General features: G+C 41.9%; 1 protein-coding gene across 4 annotated transcripts in view; it reads right to left on the bottom strand.

Moving 5' to 3' along the window:
* Positions 1 to 19,704, bottom strand: part of nfatc1 (nuclear factor of activated T cells 1) — a 251,234-nt gene extending 231,530 nt beyond the window's left edge. For all 4 annotated transcript variants that reach the window (XM_039737220.1, XM_039737224.1, XM_039737221.1 and 1 more), the window contains exon 1: positions 19,125 to 19,704. In XM_039737220.1, the coding sequence (XP_039593154.1) occupies positions 19,125 to 19,263 (139 nt within the window). In that variant the 5' untranslated portion in view covers positions 19,264 to 19,704. The remainder of the gene's footprint in view (positions 1 to 19,124) is intronic.
* Between the last annotated feature and the right edge of the window lie 359 nt (positions 19,705 to 20,063).

Raw genomic sequence — 20,063 nt, 5'->3', positions numbered from 1 at the left:
ACCCACTTACTGAGGGGAGCACGGTGGTGCAGCAGTTACAACAGGCGCCTCGTGGCTCCAGCGCCCTATGCTGGTTGCCATCTGTACCCCCATGTCTGTCCGCTTTTCCTTCCACATTCCAAACACGTGTGTGTGTGTGTGTGTGTGTGTCAGGATGGCTCCCATCCCCAAGTCAGTCCCATGTGGCGCTTTGCATGAGTGAAGCCTGCAATGAACTTCTGCCACATCCATCATGTGTTCCTGCCTTGTGTCTGAAGCGTTAGGGATCGGCTCCTGGCACCTGAACCGGATTAAGCAGGTTTGTTCTAATATGCCATTTGATTCCCACTGGCATGGTCTGTTAATAAACTAACATGTACTTGTCTTCTTTTCAAAAGGAGATCTGTTTCTTATTTTTTTTAAGGAAATACAATATAGAAGAAGAATGGCTTAATTACTGAATACCCGCAAGTCATTACATTCTCATTCCTACCAGTCTGGTAAATTACTAAATACAGTTAGTAAACCATTGGCTCTTCTCTTTTGGCTACGGTATTCTGCCTCCATAATTGTTGCCTTAAAGAATATAAAATCTCAGTGACATTTCCTGCAATCTATTGTGAAATTCAATTCAAGTAATATTTAAATGCACTGTACGTTTAAATCAATATCGCTTCTTCTTTTTAACCCTTGTAACCTCACATTAGCTGCACAAAGGCTCTTCCTGTCCACCGCATAAAGGGGGAAACCTGCCAGGCCGCGGTCTGATCATAAAGTGAATCTTAGAAGGAATGTCTTTTAACCTGTGCGGTACTGCGGCTGAGGATAATTGAAAACGTTAAATGGAAGAGTCCTTGAAACGGCAATTGCAGAAGACCAAAGACTGCAGAGAGAATGAGATAAAAAGTCCCTGAATAAAACAACGCAGTAAGTCATAATGAACGCTGACTAACCACCAAAACCGTAAACCCATTACTGGAAGATTAATGTTTTAATTGACTGAACCAACAACGTATTATGAGGAATTGAGTTTTAACACAGCAGGTTTAGTGTTTGTGGTCAACTCTCTTTGACATCCAGACTGCATTATTTTATGTTGGATGAGATTTACAGAGACAACAGGGAAATTCAGGTGGGCTGGGATGGGATCGGAAATAACAGTTTTAGACGGGAAAATTGTGTGGTACATACAGTATGGTGGGGAGTACGTTACTCTCCCCTTAAAGTAAAGTAAAATACAGAGAAGGCGAAGCCAGTCGTACTCGCCGAACCAGCATCTGTTCCACGTCTCCATCCAGTTTGTAATTATGGAGAGATGAACATGAAAGGCACAATACAAATGACAGACTGAGGACATGTTACAAAAAGTGATAGATAGATAGATAGATAGATAGATTGATAGATAGATAGATAGATAGAAAAAGCATTATAAAAAATATTCTGTATACAGTAGATAGACATGACAGGCATGGCAAAACATCCATCCATCCATCCATTTTCTAACCCGCTGAATCCGAATACAGGGTCACGGGGGTCTACTGGAGCCAATCCCAGCCAACACAGGGCACAAGGCAGGAACCAATCCTGGGCAGGGTGCCAACCCACCACAGGACACACACAAACACACACTAGGGCCAATTTAGAATCGCCAATCCACCTAACCTGCATGTCTTTGGATTGTGGGAGGAAACCCACGCAGACACGGGGAGAACATGCAAACTCCACGCAGGGAGGACCTGGGAAGCGAACCCGGATCTCCTAACTGCGAGGCAGCAGTGCTACCCACTGCGCCACCGTGCCGCCCGCATGGCAAAACAGAGACGTGAAAGTCACTATATAATGCATAGATATGGAAAGCATTTTGTTACATATATAAATAGATATTAAACAAATTCTAGAAAATAATAGGGCATGCCAATATATAGACAGGAAGGCCATGACAGATAGATAGTGTTACCCTACATTTGCGCGATAGACATATGCGCGCCGACAAAATCGCGAAAGTTTCATTAAATATGAATTACTAGTTTAAAGCATATATAATAATGTTTATTTTAGAAGTCAATATTATGAGAGCTTTCCATCAGCACGGCACGCAGATAGTCCTTAAGATCACGCCCTGCATATGTAAGAAGAATTGCAGCAAGGGCGTCCCACTCCCTTGGCCTCTCTCGCGATTTTGTCGGCGCGCATTTGTCGAAAACCAGTTAGCGGCTTTGTCGCCGCTCATTTGTCTGTCGTGGTTTTGTCGGGGCGCATATGTCTATCGCGCTTTTGTCGGTGAACCAATAGATAGATAGATAGATAGATAGAAGGCACTATATGATACAAAGATAGCCCTTTATTTGAGAAGAATTTGGCTTTTGACAGATGCTTGATAAATAAATAAATATATATTATTATAGTATAGCTAATAACAACCTCTCTCAAATACAAGCCAGCATGGCTAGAACACTGAAAAATAAAACTTATGACTTGCATAAACATAAAAAAGCAGTCACAGTGAGGCACTATAAAGGCGTATTGCCATAGGTATGAAGAAGCCCCCGTAGTGTTTCTGGACACACTTCTGCTGAAGTCCTCCATGCTGCCGTGTCAAAGATAGAGGCTGTGCAGTTCTGTTCATAATGGCCGTAGGTTTTGTCTTCATCCTCTACTCCACTACTACATCCAGCGGGACCAGAAGGCGCCCCATAACTGAGTCTGCCCTCTTAGTCATTCACTCCCTGGAGGTTTCACATTTTATTGTTTCACAACATTGAATCTCAGTGCATTGTGGCCTGTCAACAAATAGACTCTTTAATGTCAAAGTGAGACATCTGTTGTCACTTTGAGATTAAAGAGTATTTTTCTGTTGATAAGTGACAAAAAAAAATAAACTCACTAGGATTCAATTTAATATAAAATATGACTGACTGACTTTATAAAAATATATTGATGGATATTAAAGGTATAATAGAACACATTAATATAGAGGCATGAAAGAAATTGTATGGTAGATAGATAGATAGATAGATAGATAGATAGATAGATAGATAGATAGATAGATAGATAGATAGATAGATAGATAGATAGATCCTAATTTTAATATAGTAGGTAGGACAGATATTCAGATAGTGTGGACCCTCAGGGTTTATTCGGAGCTGAGGAATCCCTTTGCCTTGTTCCCCAGCAGCCACTCAGTATAAAGCACCAAAGATAAAACACTCTTCTTTCTCTTTTGTTTCTCTCGCCTCCACTCCTCCTCCAGCAAGCTTTGCCCACCTCATCCCGACTCTGGCTCCCTGAGTAGTGGCGGCTGGCTCCTTTTATAGGACTCCCATAAGGACTCCAGATGTCCAACAAGCTTCTTGTTTGTTTTCGTCATGAGCCGAGGTCGGCTCAATAAGATATACAGTACATGAATACATTTCAACTCTTGATCCATCCATCCGTCCTTCTACTAACTGACTTGTCCATCCCATCCCAGGCTCATGGGGTGCTGGTGCATTTGCCAATCACAAGGGCACAGGACAGATAAAATGCCAGGCTAGTGCAGGACTCACTCAAAGAAGCCCATTTGGGCCCATTGGCCTAAAACACGCAGAATGTGGAAGGGAAACTGGGTTACCATGAAGGAAGCCCAGTTAGACACAGACTGTGATTTGAACCCGGCACTCTCGAGGTGTGAGGATATGGCTCTATCCAGTATCACTGGCCCATTGCTCCACTGTGAGTCTAAATAACCAGTAATGGGGTAGTCATGAAGTGTTTTGGCTTCTGAATTATTTTTTTGTATGACTCATTTCTTTTTGTGATTTCTTCAAGTCCGTATCTGTTGTTTCTCTCCACCGTGGGTCTGTCAGCTATGTCTTTATTCACACTTTATTGCACTGGATTTCATGAAAATCAGCGTATTCATGCTTGTGATGCAATACTTGATTGTATATAGTCATGGTTGGCACTGCTTGTAAAATAATTCTAAGCACAGTTTCCCATGAGCAATCACCTGGAATTCTTCTGTTGCACTGCTTAACCTTAGCAATCTGAAGAGAAAATGTCCGGCTCTTCTGCCGGAGTGGAATGCTGCGCACCTCGTTCCTGACGGGACAATTTGTCTTGGCTCATTTTCCTAAGTAAACATGAAGCCAGGATGGTTTCCTGTTGGCCTCTGTGCGCTTGTTAGTGAGTCTAAGCGAAGCGCTCCGATACGGCCAGCGTCTCTTACAACAAATACTAATTTACATGTCTATTTCGGTGCGGTAATCTCATTTCTTCTACGAGTTGGAATGCAAAGTGAATGAGCAGCACATGCAATAATTTGTGTGCACTAAATCTAAAAAACCCCAAATTGTTCCTAATATTTCTCAAGCTAGGTAGGAGAAAAAGGGCACGTTGTAATTTTGGTTTCCAACAAATTCTTCTTTACTCAACTCATCAGAAATCTAAAACCTGAATGATTTTGTGGCGGTGGGTTTGGGGTTGGGGCTGAGGGGTGGGGAGCTGTGACTACAGATACCTACTGGCCTTTTAAAAACCAATCTGTCTGCTCTTAAACAACAGTGATAATAAGTATAGAAGTGGACCAGACTAGTGAGTGAATGATAGATGGCCCCCGATTTACTGACCTTACCGTTTCATTTTTAATTGTGTACTCAAACACTCCAGCTACAAGAGCATCGGCTGTGTAATTTAACCACCAAAAGCTGGCTCTCCCTCCATCTGAGGTCACCACAGAAGTAATCGGGGGATAAGCATCTTGCAATAGTCAGCAGGATGGTAATGTAAAAATGTAACGCTTTACCACCAGCCAACCAGCCAGCCAGCCAGCCGAGGGTAAGGAAGCTGCCAGTGCCCAGGGCTGGTATCAATTAGAAGATTTATAAGCCACTTTCAAAGAAATCTCGAGTAATCAAAGACCCCCCCCCACCAGCCACACATGACATCAACCTTCTATAAAACACCGAATGCACAATTTGAAAAGGATGTGAGTCTGCACGAAGGATACTCAGGCAAACATGTAAAGCGTGACTCTCCTCCTCTCTTAACTGTCGAGCAGTTCTTAACGACGTCTCTTGTCACATCCAACTGAACTGCATAGATCTTTGTGATCTGTCGTTAGCACCGGTGGTTGGCGCTGCCATCTCCCAGGCCCAGTGTTCTAGGTGTGTTCATGTGGAATTGTCATGTTCTCTCTGTGTCTTCAGTTTTTCTAACCATATCCACAAAGACGGAGGTGTCACACATGTGTGATTAGGAGGCAGCTAAAGGGCTTAAGTAACCAGGGGGTGGCAGAGTGTGCTGACTGTCTCTCTCAGTCTCTTGCAGACCATTCCTGGGAAATCCCATCCGGTTTCGGACGCCAGTGATGACGTCACTTCCGGTCCCTCGAAGACGCCACTTCCGGTTACAGAGCCGCTGACGACGTCACTTCCGGTCCCTGTAGATGTCACTTCCAGTTCCGGCATGGATGACCTAATTTCCTATTCCAGCCCTTAAAACCATAGACATATATAAGTAGACGGCGCATTCACTGTGTTGCCCAGCGACACGATACGTCCTATTGCGAGTGGCAAAAGTGTCATTTAAACTAATACATGCAGATGTGGAAACCGGGTTTTCTGATGAAAAATCAATAACGTTTAAAACAGTATCGTTTACATTCAACAGATTTTGGCGAATCGTTTAAATGCAATTATTTATATCCATTTATACACTAATAATGGCAATTATTAAATAATAATATTATTATTAAATAATTTCTCCCATATAAGTAACATTTCTCAGACTGCCTTCTTCCATCAAACATTTCTAGACTTCGTCCTGTTCTTACACAACACAGTACTGAAGTATCGGTTAATGCCCGAGTCGTATAGATTACTGTAATGCTATTCTATCTGGCATCCCACAAAAACGTATCCATCGCTTACAACTTCTTCAAAATTCTGCTGCCAGGATAATAACCTGCTGTTCTAAACCCACTGAACATATCACACCAATTCTCTCTCAACTTCACTGGCTCCCTGTTCACTACAGAATGCAATACACAATACCGCTCTTAACATTTAAAACTCTCCACAACCTCCCTGATCTCCTCCAGACTGACACTCCTCTCGCTCACTCAGATCCTCATCTGCAGCTCGACTTTCTGTACCACACGTCAGACTCCGTACTCTGGGCGCTCGAGCGTCTCTCATTGTGCTCCTCAACTCGGGAATTCTCTTCCCTCTCGTATTCGTCAGCTCGATTCACTAACATATTTTAAAACTGCCCTCGAAACTGGCATACCAATTGTGAATTTTGCACTGTTACTGCCAGTTCTCTTTGTTTGTTTGCTAATTATTGCTTTTTGATTTCATTCTCTTGTTTTAATTTCACTAATGTTGTTTAATTTTATTGTAAGGTGACCTTGAGTGCTAAGATTATAAAACTGGATTTTCTAATGGCCAAATATAATCAAAACAAATGTTCAGCCTTACCTATGAAATCTGGTTTGGAGCGTACAGCGGTTTGTAAAATCCCAAGCAGCACATTATTAACTACTTCACTCCACAGGAGTGCCACTCGCAATATGGCGGCGACGTTGACGCACGATGATGCTGGTCATGCGGCGTCTAGTAATTCTATGTCTATGCTTAAAAACGCCATCTTACCTCTACTTAATCAGTTCTGTTTTGGACACAACTCAACTTTTTCAATCCTTTTTGCAGCCAAGATCATATTATACGGGTGGCTGCCCCAAACCTTTGTGACTGTCGGGAGTCTTATTTGTTACACTGGATATAAAATTTAAAGAGATTGTTATTTTCATGGGAATTCTTACATATGCATTATTTTCACTTTTACTTTAAAACTTCAGTAGAAAAAATATTTGGAATTTACTTTTAAGTCAATATCGCATTTAATTTTGATTCTGTGTTTGGACTTACATCGTGACAACGCAACGTATAACTGCCCGTGAGTGAAATCGTTTCTATTTCTCTAAAATGTAAACCGACTTTTTCGAATGTTTGTCCCTGTGATTTGTTAATTGTCATAGAACAAATTATTCTAACGGGAAACTGTACATGTTTTAATACAAATGGCTTATCAAGATCTCCTCTTGTATCTAATGTTATTCACGGAATATGTACCACACTACCTTTCTTGTCGCTTGTTAAAATTTTACATGTTAGAATTGTTCGACCAATTTTTAATACAACTAATCTTGTCCTATTGCATAGCCCATCACTCAGATGTAAATTACGCAATAACATCACGATACATCCTTCTTTCAACAGTAATTCGGCCAATTTAAGACCACACGGTGTTAACGCTTGTAGATATTCTACGGGATATTGTAAATTGACGTTTTCAACTTCCACATGATCACCACCAACTGCTTCAGGATAGTCTATTGATATGCATTTAATCAATTTGCTGTGTAACCGATCGACAATTTTTGTGTTAATTCGTTTGACTTGATCGTTTCTCACTGCCATATTTAGATGAATGGGTGATTCTAAACTGGACCTTCGTAAGTGTGTGTGTGTTGAAAAGTAAGCCCTTTAATGGATTGGTGTCTGTCCAGGTTAAGTCCTGGACTGCACCTGATGACCGTGGTCTTGTTTGAAAATAGTTGTAAGTAGGGCGTGACTTGAAAGAATCTCGTGGCAAAAGTCTCCGTCTTGCAGGACTTCTTTTCATAAAGTCTCTTCAAAAAGTCTCGTCTTTTCCCAAGATTTTTTTATTATAATAGAGGGATTATAATTATTCAGTGTCCGTTTCCTCTCACATGACGTCTTTGTGGTTTTAGCTGGTAAATCCAGGCTACAACAAGAAGCCAAAGTGAATTACCCGAACACCTTTCTAAGGATGCGTTCAGTGCCCGTAAGTGAGATCTTTTGCACTTCACTAGCTGATGGATGGCCTGGGAGCATCTTCAAGTTTTCATTAAGATCTTTCTTTAACATATGTAATGCTCCAACTATAACTGGCACGGTTCTAGTTTTACAGTTCTACATCCTGCTAAGGGTGGCACAGCGGTAGCGCTGGGTTCGCTCTCCAGGTCCTCCCAACGTGGAGTTTGCATGTTCTCCCCGTGTCTGCGTGGGTTTCCTCCGGGTGCTCGGTTTCCTCCCACAGTCCAAAGACATGCAGGTTAGGTGCATTGGCGATCCTAAACTATCCTTGGTATGTGTGTGCCCTGCGGTGGGCTGGCACCCTGTCCGGGATTTATTCCTGCCTTGCGCCCTGGGATTGGCTCCAGTAGACCCCTGTGACCCTGTGTTAGGATATACCGGGTTGGACGATGACTGACTGACATCCTGCTAATCTCGATTTCCAAATCCTTGTATTTACTCATCTCCCCAGTTTCTTTTAAGATGATGTTCAAGTCGTCTGGGACGGCTATATCGATCAACAGGCAGGTTCTCTCTTTCTTATTATGCAGCACAATATGAGGACGATTCGCTAGGATTGTTCTATCTGTTGTGATTGGATCATCCAACATGATGGCGATAGCGTTGAGGTTCACGACCTTTTCTGGCTGGTGTTCGTAATACTTGTCTGGCACTTGTAACCCTAGATTCTTGCACATAGTGTAGTGTACATAACTGGCTACTACTATTATTACTATTATAAAAAAAACTTTTGACTTGGCTAAAGATAAAAAGTGAGCCACCATAAAGAGGCACAGCCATACGTCTAAAGGAGTTGTGGTTCCCGACGCACTTTTTTTGAGTAATTTGGATATTACTGAAGAAGATGGCATTAATCAAACCAACTTTCTCGGCCTACATTTTAATTGACTTGCTTATCGAGATTCAATACTCTTAACCATTTCTTTTTTTTTCTTTTCCTTAACCAGCAGCCAAACTTTAGTACATTACAAACGATTTTGACGTGTACGGGCCATTCAGCCCAACAAGGCTCACCAGTCCCACCTAATTTCTCCTTAATAACATCAAGTCAAGTCCTGCTGTCCACCACACTACTTAGTCACTTATTCCATGTGTCTGTGGTTCTCTGTGTGAAGACACACCTTATAACATTTGTGCAGAATGTACCCAGTATTACAAGTTGCCAACTGTGTCCCTGTGTCCATGATGAAGTCATTTTCAAGTCACCGTCTTGACCGACTCCCCTAATTCCCTTTGTAATTTTAAATACTTCATTCATGTCCCCTCTTGATCTCTGTTTGTGTAAACTGAAAAGGCTCAGCTCCTTTAATCTTTCTACGTACCTACCACCCTGCAGTCCTGGAATCAGCCAAGTTTCTCTTCTTTGGACTTTTTCTATCACCGCTACGTCTGCGAAGTCCAAAACTACACACACTACACCAGATGAGGCCTCACCAGTGTGTTATAAAGCTTGAGCAGAACCTCCTTGGACTTGTACTCCACATGTCAAAGCGCTACATCACTTGATATTCTTTTAGCCTTCTTGATGGCTTCTGAACACTGTCTGGACGTTGATAGTATCAAGTCCACTACGACTCCTAAATCCTTCTCATAAGGTGGACTTTCGATTTTCAGACCTCCCATTGTGTATTCAAACCTAAACCTGGAGGCCTAAAAAGCACATAGGACTCCAGTTGAGGCTTCACCAGTGTGTTATAAAGCTTCAGCATAACCTTCTTAGACTTCTGTACACCTCAAGGCGCTATATAACCTGGCATTCTATTAGCGTTATTAATGACTTCTGAGCATTGTCAGGACATTGATAGCTTGGAGTCCACTACGACTCCTAAATCCTTCTCATAAGGTGGACTTTCGATTTTTAGACCTGCCATTGTGTATTCAAACCTAAACCTGGAGGCCTAAACTGCACACAGAACTCCAGATGAGGCTTCACCAGTGTGTTATAAAGCTGGAGCAGAACCTTCTTAGACTTCTGTACACCTCAAGGCGCTATATAACCTGGCATTCTATTAGCGTTATTAATGACTTCTAAATACTGTCAGGTTATTAATAGTAACGAGTCCACTATGACTCCCAAATCGTTCTCATAAGGGTGACTTTTGATTTTCAGACCTCCCATGGTGTATTCAAACCTAAACTTGGAGGCCTAAACTGCACACAGAACTCCAGATGAGGCCCCACCAGTGTGTTATAAAGCTGGAGCAGAACCTCCTGTGACTTGTACTCCACACATCATGGCCCTATATAACCTGACATTGTGTTAGCCTTCTTCTGTCCCCTGACTTGATGTAGACAGTAACAAGTCCTCTATGACTCCTAGCTCCTTCACATCAGGTGTACTTTCTAAGGTGTCAGACCACACAACCCCCCAGCCATTGTATATTCAAACCTAACATTTCTACTTCTTACATGTAACACTTCACATTTACTAAAACTAAATTTCACCGTCCACAAATCTGCCCAAGCCTGCCTTCTATTATTCCGTAATGCTTCAGCTGTATCTAGAGATTATCTGCCATCCCATCTGTCTTGGTATCATCTGCAAAATTAACCAGCTTGCTGCTAATATTCCTATCCAGCTCCTCTGCAGTACATATGGAATATTAAAAACAGCAGCGGTCCCAGTACTGAGCCCTCAGGGGCACCTCTTTTAACATCACCTAATTCTGGTAAAGGTTCTTCACATCACAACCTTCTGCTTCTTGAGACAGTTTTGCACCCATGTACACGCTACGCCCTGAACTCACACTTGTTGCAGTTTGGTGCCCAACTTCTCACATGGCACCTTATTAAAATCCCTTCTGAAAATTGAAACAAACATCATGATGCAGCCCACTCAGATCGTGTTCTTTTGTTGCTTCCTCATATAATTCCAGCATATTAGTAAAACACAACTCCCCCCGTTGGAACCCATCTTGACTGTTCACTAAAGCCAACGTCACATTTCTTCTAGTCACCTCTAAACCGTATTAGTTTACTTAAATGAAAATCACTAAGCAAATCACAAAATTAGTAGCTGCATGCCGATCTACGAGCACAGCCATAATTGTCAATTATTGTGACAAGCTACCTGATGGAGCCGGTGTTGTACGAAGGGTCAACAGGTTTGGCAAGTTCAGCTGCAATCTCGGCTCCTTTTTTCTGATTCTGTTGTGCTACATAAAACACAAGACATCACACAGATAACCTTCTTTTCTAATTGTGAGGTCCTGCACACCCGAGTTTCTTATTCCACGTCCCAGCATTCTATGCATTGTACTTCCGGATGAGCATCCACTGTCGTGCACACCGAGCCGCCCGTACGACTAAAGAGAAAATCAAACCTGTCTGGAAATTCTGTAAAAAGTCGTCTAATGCGAAATGGCCATTAGTCTGCTGTTCTGGCTCTGAGGCTAGGGATCTGTGCTGGCAATCGGTGGGTTGCCACTTTGAATCCCATAAACGCCAAAAGTGACTCTACTCCGTTAAGCAAGGCCCTTAACCTGCAATTGCTCCGTCCTGGGTATGATGTTAACCTGTGAGCAGGTCCTCCAACTTAGAGGGAAAACTTTGGGGTTGTTGGCAGGACTGGCACTCCAGCCACCATAAAAAAAACTTCACACTGTTCCAGTGAAGTGCTAAGGTGTCACCCTCTGCACTCGGGTCCCATGCTGGGTGTGCCAACACGCTATCAGCACATGCTCCCAACCTCCCTCTGTCTCTCTTGCCACGTGATGCTCAATCTTTTCCTTAATAATTCCTTCCATTAACGAAAAAAATACTGAGATGCAAAGCGAGCCAACAAATGAGCAGCTGACTTGATCCCATGTTCACCTGTGCGTCCAACACACAGTATCGATTTCACATTTAACACCTAAAAAGACAACAGTGTAAGTTGGAGAAGACTTTTGGATGGAAATCTGGAAATGTCTGGTGTGGCACAGTGAGAGCACTAACACGCCATAAATTAAGCAGCAGCAGGAACGGGCTTCTAATTCCATTACAACCGGAAGGGATCTTACTCTGTTGGACCACTTGAGCAAGGCCATGAACCTGAAAACTGCTCCAGGGGTGCCGTACAATGGCTGACCCTGAGTGCTGAAACCCCCCACAAAGGTCATGTATAAAGATAATTTCCCCCTCAGGGAATAACACAGTGTACCAAATAATTGAGAAACTGGTTGGAACAAAACTGGTGGCCCTCCAGGGACTGAATCTGAGACCCCTGAGATAGCAGGACATTGATTACTTTGTTTTGCATCTGTATCTAAAAAATAAGTCCATTTAAATTAAGAAAAAGAATCGGGTCCGTTTTTAAAAGCAAACAAAATGGAATAAAAACCTGCACCAACTGGAGCTTTTCACAGGGTCGTAGTTTGACAAACAGAGCACGTTTCCTACTTTACTTCTAAAACTGTTTGGAAAAGCAGTGAGAGAAATGATAATAAACATATGTGCTTTACTGTATGTAGGTACTGGAGAGAGCTGAGGCACAGCCAGCAGCATTGGCTCCTTCTATATTTCAATCGCTTGTTGTGTGGGTTTCCCCCTGGGGTCGTTGGTTTCCTCTCACAGTCTGCTTTTACATTAATTGGCCTGGTGTTAATGTCGACGTACGTATGTGTGAGAGAGCGCTGTCGTCAAGTGCTAAACTGTCTAGGGCTCATTCTGGCTTTGGGTTCCAGCATCCTAACTAAAGTGTATGCCATTAACTGTGCTCAACAGGGCATTAAGGGCACCTTACTTGGTTCCTGTGTGGTTTTGAATTCAGGCATCTTCTGTCACTATGTAGTAGTTTCTGGGTTTTTCTTTAAAAATATGACTTGTCACTTCTGACACACATGGCTGCCTCATGGCTCTAAGAGACTTAAGAAAGGCACTACATGATAGATAGATAGATAGATAGATAGATAGATAGATAGATAGATAGATAGATAGATAGATAGATAGATAGATAGATAGATACTATACTGAATAATGTTAATAACAATGATCATAATACATTTTATTTATATAGCATCTTCCTATGGTTGAGTATAGATAGATAGATAGACAGAGTGACCACTAGGGGGCATTACAGCACCCCAGACACAAATCTCAGTAAAATATTTGCACTAATACCTTGCACAAAGGTTCCAAAAGTGGAATAAACACAAATATTATTCTTCTATCTCTCTTCCTCTCTATTTTTTCTCCTCGACACCCGATTCCAACTCACATGAATGAGTTTGAGTGGCTTTGCTCATCTTGGACCCAAAAGTACTTCTAGTGCTAGGACAGAACTCATTGGAAGCACTTCTCGGTCAAACGAAAGTCCCATAAAGTAGGGAGCATAACACTCTGCAGCATCCCCTGGTGCCACCTGTAGACTGCAGCATGGCTGCCTGAGAGAACTACAGTTCTAAACATTCCTTGCGCGTATCTGACTGGGTGCCAAAGCCCAGTGATGTTGTCGTCTAGCGTGTTGGGGGAGCATGCAGCCTTGAAACAGAGCCTCGCCCAATCTCTCTATTATATTGGCCTCCCAGCTGGTTATAGGCCAGTATGCCTGCACTTGTGTGCTGTCCTTTACAATAGACAGATAGATATGAAAGGCGCTATATAACAAACAGACAGACAAAAAGCTGGATCCTAATTTTAGTGTAGTAGGCAGGATAGATAGATAGATAGATAGATAGATAGATAGATAGATAGATAGATAGATAGATAGATAGATAGATAGATAGATACTAATTTTGGTGTAGTAGGCAGGATAGATAGATAGATAGATAGATAGATAGATAGATAGATAGATAGATAGATAGATAGATACTAATTTTGGTATAGTAGGCAGGATAGATAGATAGATAGATAGATAGATAGATAGATAGATAGATAGATAGATAGATAGATAGATAGATAGATAGATATGAAAGGCACTATATAATATAACATTGCCAGTTACGTCTTCATCTCCCTGCACTCCTAATTTACAATACGCAGATTCAGAACATGTGTTAAGCAGCTCATTTGTTGTGCCCATTCCTGGCAGAAGCCACATGCACAGTAAAAGGGGGCACAAACAAGATGTGTACACTTGCCCCTGTTTCTCTCTTCATTGTCATTCAATGGAGACTCCTACCCCAGAAAGCCACTATGAAAAAAATAATCTTTCAAAAGCCATATTTTTTGGTAAAAACAGCAGCCTCCTGCAAATATCCGTTTCAAATTCTGAGTATTTTTACAGATTTCAAATGAAGCACATGCCACATGTGGTTGCCTTTACGACTTCTGCAGCTAAGAAATGATTTTTTATTTTCAGCAATGACCCTGGGGGGGGGGTCGAAAAGACTAAAAGCGGGAGTTTGAAGCAGTAGAATTTTTTTACTTGATGGCTTTAATTCAGGGATGTGGGGGTCAGAGGCTAAGCCAGCTACACTGGCACTGGATAAGAGGCAGAAACCAACCCTGGATGGGATGGCAGCTGATTGCAGAGACCACTCACTCAGTCACTTGCTCCTCTATTAGCCCCCTATAGCAGCACTTATTAAGTTCAAATCCTTGATGTGTGCCTATTAGAACTGTGCGCAGGTCAGTATGTGCTGTATATGGGGGTCCTATGCTGCATCAGGAACACTCAAGTCTGCAGATGAATGGTGTCTGTTGATGCCAACTTTGCATGGGATCAAATTTCAGCCCAGACTCTTTTCATGCGTAGTTCCTAGTTGGTTGAACGAGCGGCCCACCTCCATTCGAAATTCTTGCTCCCTCGGTGTGTTAAAGAAGCGTTTCAAGACCCTCTTGTTTGGTGAATTTCTGTCTAACTGATTCTAGCTGTTTTTATTAACCATGCAATTTGTTTTGAGATCTTCGCTTGTGGTGACCAATTTTGTCACCCTGTCCTGTAACACTTGTTCCCAAACCGTCCCCCAGACTGATGTTTATTTGATACAGGAGAAAACAGGATGAAACGACACCTTTCATTCCACCCTACTTTCTCCTGTATCAATCTATGGCTAAAACGGTACAACACTCTACTGCTATGATGTCTATTTGATAAAGCTGACCTTTTGTTTTTTGTAAGTTTTTTTAAGATTGGATAAAAGCATCTGATAAGCAAATAAATGTCATATGGGGCTCATTTAGAGTTGTCACTCAGCCTAATGCATGTTTTCGAGAGATGTGGAGGCCATTTAATGCACACACGAAAAGAACTTGTGAACGCCACACAGACAAAGTCAGGCCACGAGATTTTGCGCCCCACTCAGATTGTAGTTTTTGTTGCTTCCTCATAGAATTCTAGCAAACTAAAAAAACACAATCCCACCCTTTGGAACCCATCTTGACTGTTCACTAAAGCCAACGTCACATTACTTCTACTCATTGGGTACGTCAGACTTGCTGATCTCATCTGCAGACCATATTAGTTTACACACATCGTTAAGCATGGCAAATTTAGCAACTCCGTTCTCCCTGCCAGCACTGCCACGCTCGCGCCTTTCCATGACGTGCCACAAGATGGAGCCGGTGTTGTACGAAAGGTCAACGGGGCTGGCAAGTTCAGCTAATTTTTCCCCCCCAATTCTGTCGTGGTACATAAAACACAAGACATCACACACCGAGACAATATCTGACCATGAGATTCCAGCGGAAAAAAAAAAAAGTGACATTGGTGCTAACCACTGTGCCACCGTGCTGTCACCCTCACATGAATTTACTTCATGAAAATATGCCAAGACCCAAATGAGTGCTGCCAATGGACCACTCTGTCCCTCTGATGGCGATACTTTAAAATCAGCAATAGTAAAACGCTCTCAATGTAACAAGCAGGGTTCAAATATTCGGTACGGGGAGCTCCTGCTGATTCAAGGACTTTCAAAAGAGTCAGTGAGGGTGGCAAGAGGTGACAGGTGACAAAACACCCATGAAACTCAGTGACACGTGCCAGACGCTCTGCTTGCTGCCCATGGAGGCAAGTAAGGCCTTTAATTGCAATGAAGTCTAAATATATACTATATAAAGTTCTAGATATCATACATAAAGTATCGGGAATCTACTTTAGGGGTATTGTTAGAATTTAATGGATGCCAATGCCATACATTCCTTATTTGTATTGTTAACTTTTTCTGGGTGCCTTAATTCTATGCATTATATCTGAGTCATTAATAAATTACTAGTCAATATATTTTAATATTGTGTGTAAGATAATCCATTGAATTTCCGAAAATATTTATTCTGGTTTGGCATACTGGGATCCGTGCCAAGTCTTCAGGATGAGGGAAGAAATGAGAGCCGCTCAACGAAAACCCACATGAACACGCAGAGAACGTGCAATCTCCACACATGGGTGGCGACTGGACTTGTAATCACAACCGGGTCCTTGGAGCAATGAGGCGGGTGCGCTAAGCACTGTGCCCTGAATGAGGGCATGGCATTCAAAGGAATCAGTAAACACAATTATAATTACATTTGAAAAGTGTCCTTTTAAGCCAGCTGTCTCTACTGCAAATTTGGAACATCAGGTACAAAGCGGGAAGCAAATTTAGACAGGGAGCCGTTTACTCACACAGACACACATATCTGTCTGTTCGTCGTGGGACTGGCATGAATGTCTTTGGGTGGCAGAAATCAGGATAACCCACAAAAAAGTCCATGTGGAGGGAGTCAAGGAGAGCACGCAGACTCCATACTGGAGATGTGGCTGCAGCACTTTGAGCAGAGCAAGGTGCTAAATAAATCAAATGCATGATTACGAGAAGGACCCTGGAGCCGCGAGACAGCAACTCTTACTACTGTGCCACAATTACGGTCAACTCTGTGTTGAAAACTTTTAAATTCAATGATAAACCACACGACATAGAATTGTAAGTCAAAATTACGTGCAAAGTTGTGCACAGTTCCTTTATTACAGGTGTCACAGTTGCAACCTTCTTATTAAAAATACTATCATTGACTATACTTGTTACATGAAATGTTAAATTCATGTCTTGTGCAACTTTTTATTATTTTTATTTTTTTTTTAATTCTGTGTGGTATTTGTGCCTAGTATGACAGCACATTCAGTAGTAAGCAGTGTTAGATTTATGCATGTTAATTGTGGTCCATTATTGCCATTTTTTATGACATATTAATTAGTTAAAAATAATTACACCTTTAACATATGCATTTTATATATATATAAAAAAGCTTATTTTACACACAATACAGCATCTCAGGCCATTAGTGACAAGGTGCCACAGCAGTTAGCATTTGACACTTGGTGTTCCAATGCCACCTGAGGTCACCAACTCTTACTACCGTTCCACGATTATTGTCACATTTTTAAATGCAATCTTAAAAACTTAACATCACACATATGACTCTGAGTAATAAAATGCATAGAATTCTATGTCACTAATATGTGACAAGCTGGGCGCAGCATCTTTATTAGAGATACTTGCATCCTTATTAATAAAAGCACTATCACAGACTGTTATTGTCGCATGACCTGTTAAGTTCATGTCTTAAGTAACTTCTTATTGTTTCTGCTTGCTTTTTTTAAGTGCTGTATAGTATTTCTGCCTGGCATGAATGAAGGTTAATACACACATTATGGTGGTCCGCTATTGACAATCTTTTAAAACATGTTATGAAATAATTGTATGTTTATGTATTCTCTGTATTTACAAAAGCTTACTTTACACATAATACACCATCTCATTCCATTGGTGGCATGGTGCCGCAGTAGTTGGCATTTAACTTTGGGTGTTCCCGTGCCACCTCCAGTCCCCAACTCTTACTACTGTGCCACAATTATGGTCAGATTTTTGTTGAAACTTTGTATATTAATTGATAAACAGTTAGCAATACATATGTGACAGTGGGTAATAACTGATGTACACTTCTTGTTCACTAATGTGTGCAAAGCTGGGCACAATATTGGGGCTAGAGATGCAACTTTTGCACCCTTCTTATTAAAAACACTATCATAGGCTATAATAGTTACATGAAATGTTAAATTGATGTCTTATGCAACTATTTAGTGCTTCTGTCTGTTTCTTTTAAACTGCTGTATGAGGTTCTGTCTGTGTCTATGTGTAGTATGAATATAGTATGAAAAATTAAATGTATGCATATTACTGAGTTCCATTAATGCCATTTTTATGGCATATTAATAAGATGAAAAATAATTATACCTTTACATATACATTCTATATACACTCACACATACACACACACACATATATATATATATATATTCTATTTTAAACGCAACATTCTGTTTCATACAATTGGTGGCAAGGTGCCGCAGTAGTTAGCATTTAATGTTTGGTGTTCCAATGCCACCTCCAGTTACCACCTGTTTCTGCTGTTGCACAATTTTATATTTGGCTTAACATTTTTAAATACAATCATAAAACATTAACGTTACATATATGACTGTACATAATAAATTATGTACAATTCCAGTTAAATAGTATGTGCAAAATTGGGCGCAGTATCGTTGCTCGAGGTGTAATTTTTGCACGCTTCTTATTAAAAGCAGTATCATTGGCTATAATTACTACATGAAATTATTAAATTCATGTCTTACGCAACTTATTATTTGTGTGTGTGTGTATGTTTTTATAATTGCTTTATAGTATTTCTGCTTACCTTGACACCACACATGCAAAATTAGATTCATGCACAGTACGGTGGTCCAATATTGACAGCTTTTATGATATGCTTTTATGTATACATATAAATATATATACATACAGTATATACAAGCTTACTGTACACGTAATACAGCAGCTGATAACATTCCTGGCACGGTGCCGCAGTAGTTCGCGTAAAACAATTTTCGGTTCCAATGCCGCTCCCGGTCGCCGTTGTCTGCATTGCTGCTCTATTTGGATTTTCTTCCTGATTTGGTTCAATTACCTGCGGGTCTGGAGATTCTAAATAGGACTACATGTAAAATGCTTGTGAGTGGACTTGCGACCCGCCCTGGGTTGGTTCCCGTCCTCGTGCCAAGCGCTGCCAGGATGGGCACCTAAGGCAAACTTCAATTAGACTAACCCACCTTTTGTTATTATTTCTAATCATTTACTAACGATATAAAGCCAGCTGCGCGCTATTTAAAGTAATACTTTTATTTTTATGATCACTGTTATACAGGTAATAGTGCATTTCCACTAAAGTGAACTTGCACGTTGCAGCACTGGCTGTCATGATCTGCAATACTGAATCTTTCCCCACATGAATTCGATATGAACGTCATACAGAATGATCATCAGAAGCATGCACAATGTTGACGGAGTAAAAAAAAGTATACAACATTACCTTCTTCCGCCGATTTCATGTTGCTGAAGGAGGAGAATAAATGCAATCCTAAAGTTTCTTTTGCCAGAGTGGAAGAAACCAGAGGTCCGAGTGCAAAGTTTGAAGAGACGCTCACGTTATTATTATTATTGTCCTGCATTCAACCCGATTGGTTCGCCTTCCCCTCTGAAACTCTGAAGTATAGTACAGTGGAAAAAAAAAAGAAAAAAAAAAAGAAAGTCAACGTGCAAAAGGACGGACCGGGGGTGCAGATGGATGATGGGGGCAAAGTGTTGAAGAAGCGAACCGTTTTTTGGAGGCAGTAGAATAGAAGCGTCTGTAGCAGCGGCAGCAGCAGCAGCGGTTTATTGTGATGCCAACTCGCGAGCCCTTCCGTCTGAAGGAGCGCTCCAGTGGGCACGCTGGGATTGCGCAGCGGGGACTGTGTGCGTGTGCGCCTGGGAGTGAGAGAGGCTCGAGTTTTTTTAGCTGAGGGCTGCCTTTCCTCTGAGACACTGACTGGCTGGCTTTTGCTGTGTATGTTTTTGCAGCCTCTGCCTGCCTCGCCTGCCGAGAGTCTCGCAGTAACACACTGGATCTCTCTGACGCACGGCAGCTTTGCGCCTCTTGTCTTTTTAAAGCTGGAAAACACCTCCGAGCCCGCCCCCCTCGTGGTGACGTCACCGGCCGCTGCCAGCTAGTGAGCCGCACGGGCCGCCGCCCGCTAGACGGGCTGGCTAGAGGGCAGGAAACGGCGGGTGGGTCGGACGGCCGGCTGGCTTGGCATGCTGTTGGGATTGCGGGTTTTCTCTCTCTCTCTCTCTTTCTCTCATTTTTTTCTGCTACGTGGAAGATGCCGGCTGGCAATCGTACAGTAAAGAAATGCCCTCACTCGCTGACTTTCTGGAGCGTCTCATTTGCTATCTAGTGGTAAACTCGTGTCATTTTTTTTAAGTCTGC

Source organism: Polypterus senegalus, chromosome 15 (assembly GCF_016835505.1).
Source record: "Polypterus senegalus isolate Bchr_013 chromosome 15, ASM1683550v1, whole genome shotgun sequence".
NCBI classification, from domain to species: Eukaryota; Metazoa; Chordata; class Cladistia; order Polypteriformes; family Polypteridae; genus Polypterus; species Polypterus senegalus.
Note: the sequence above shows the minus strand (reverse complement) of the source record. Positions and strands in the feature narration are given on the sequence as shown.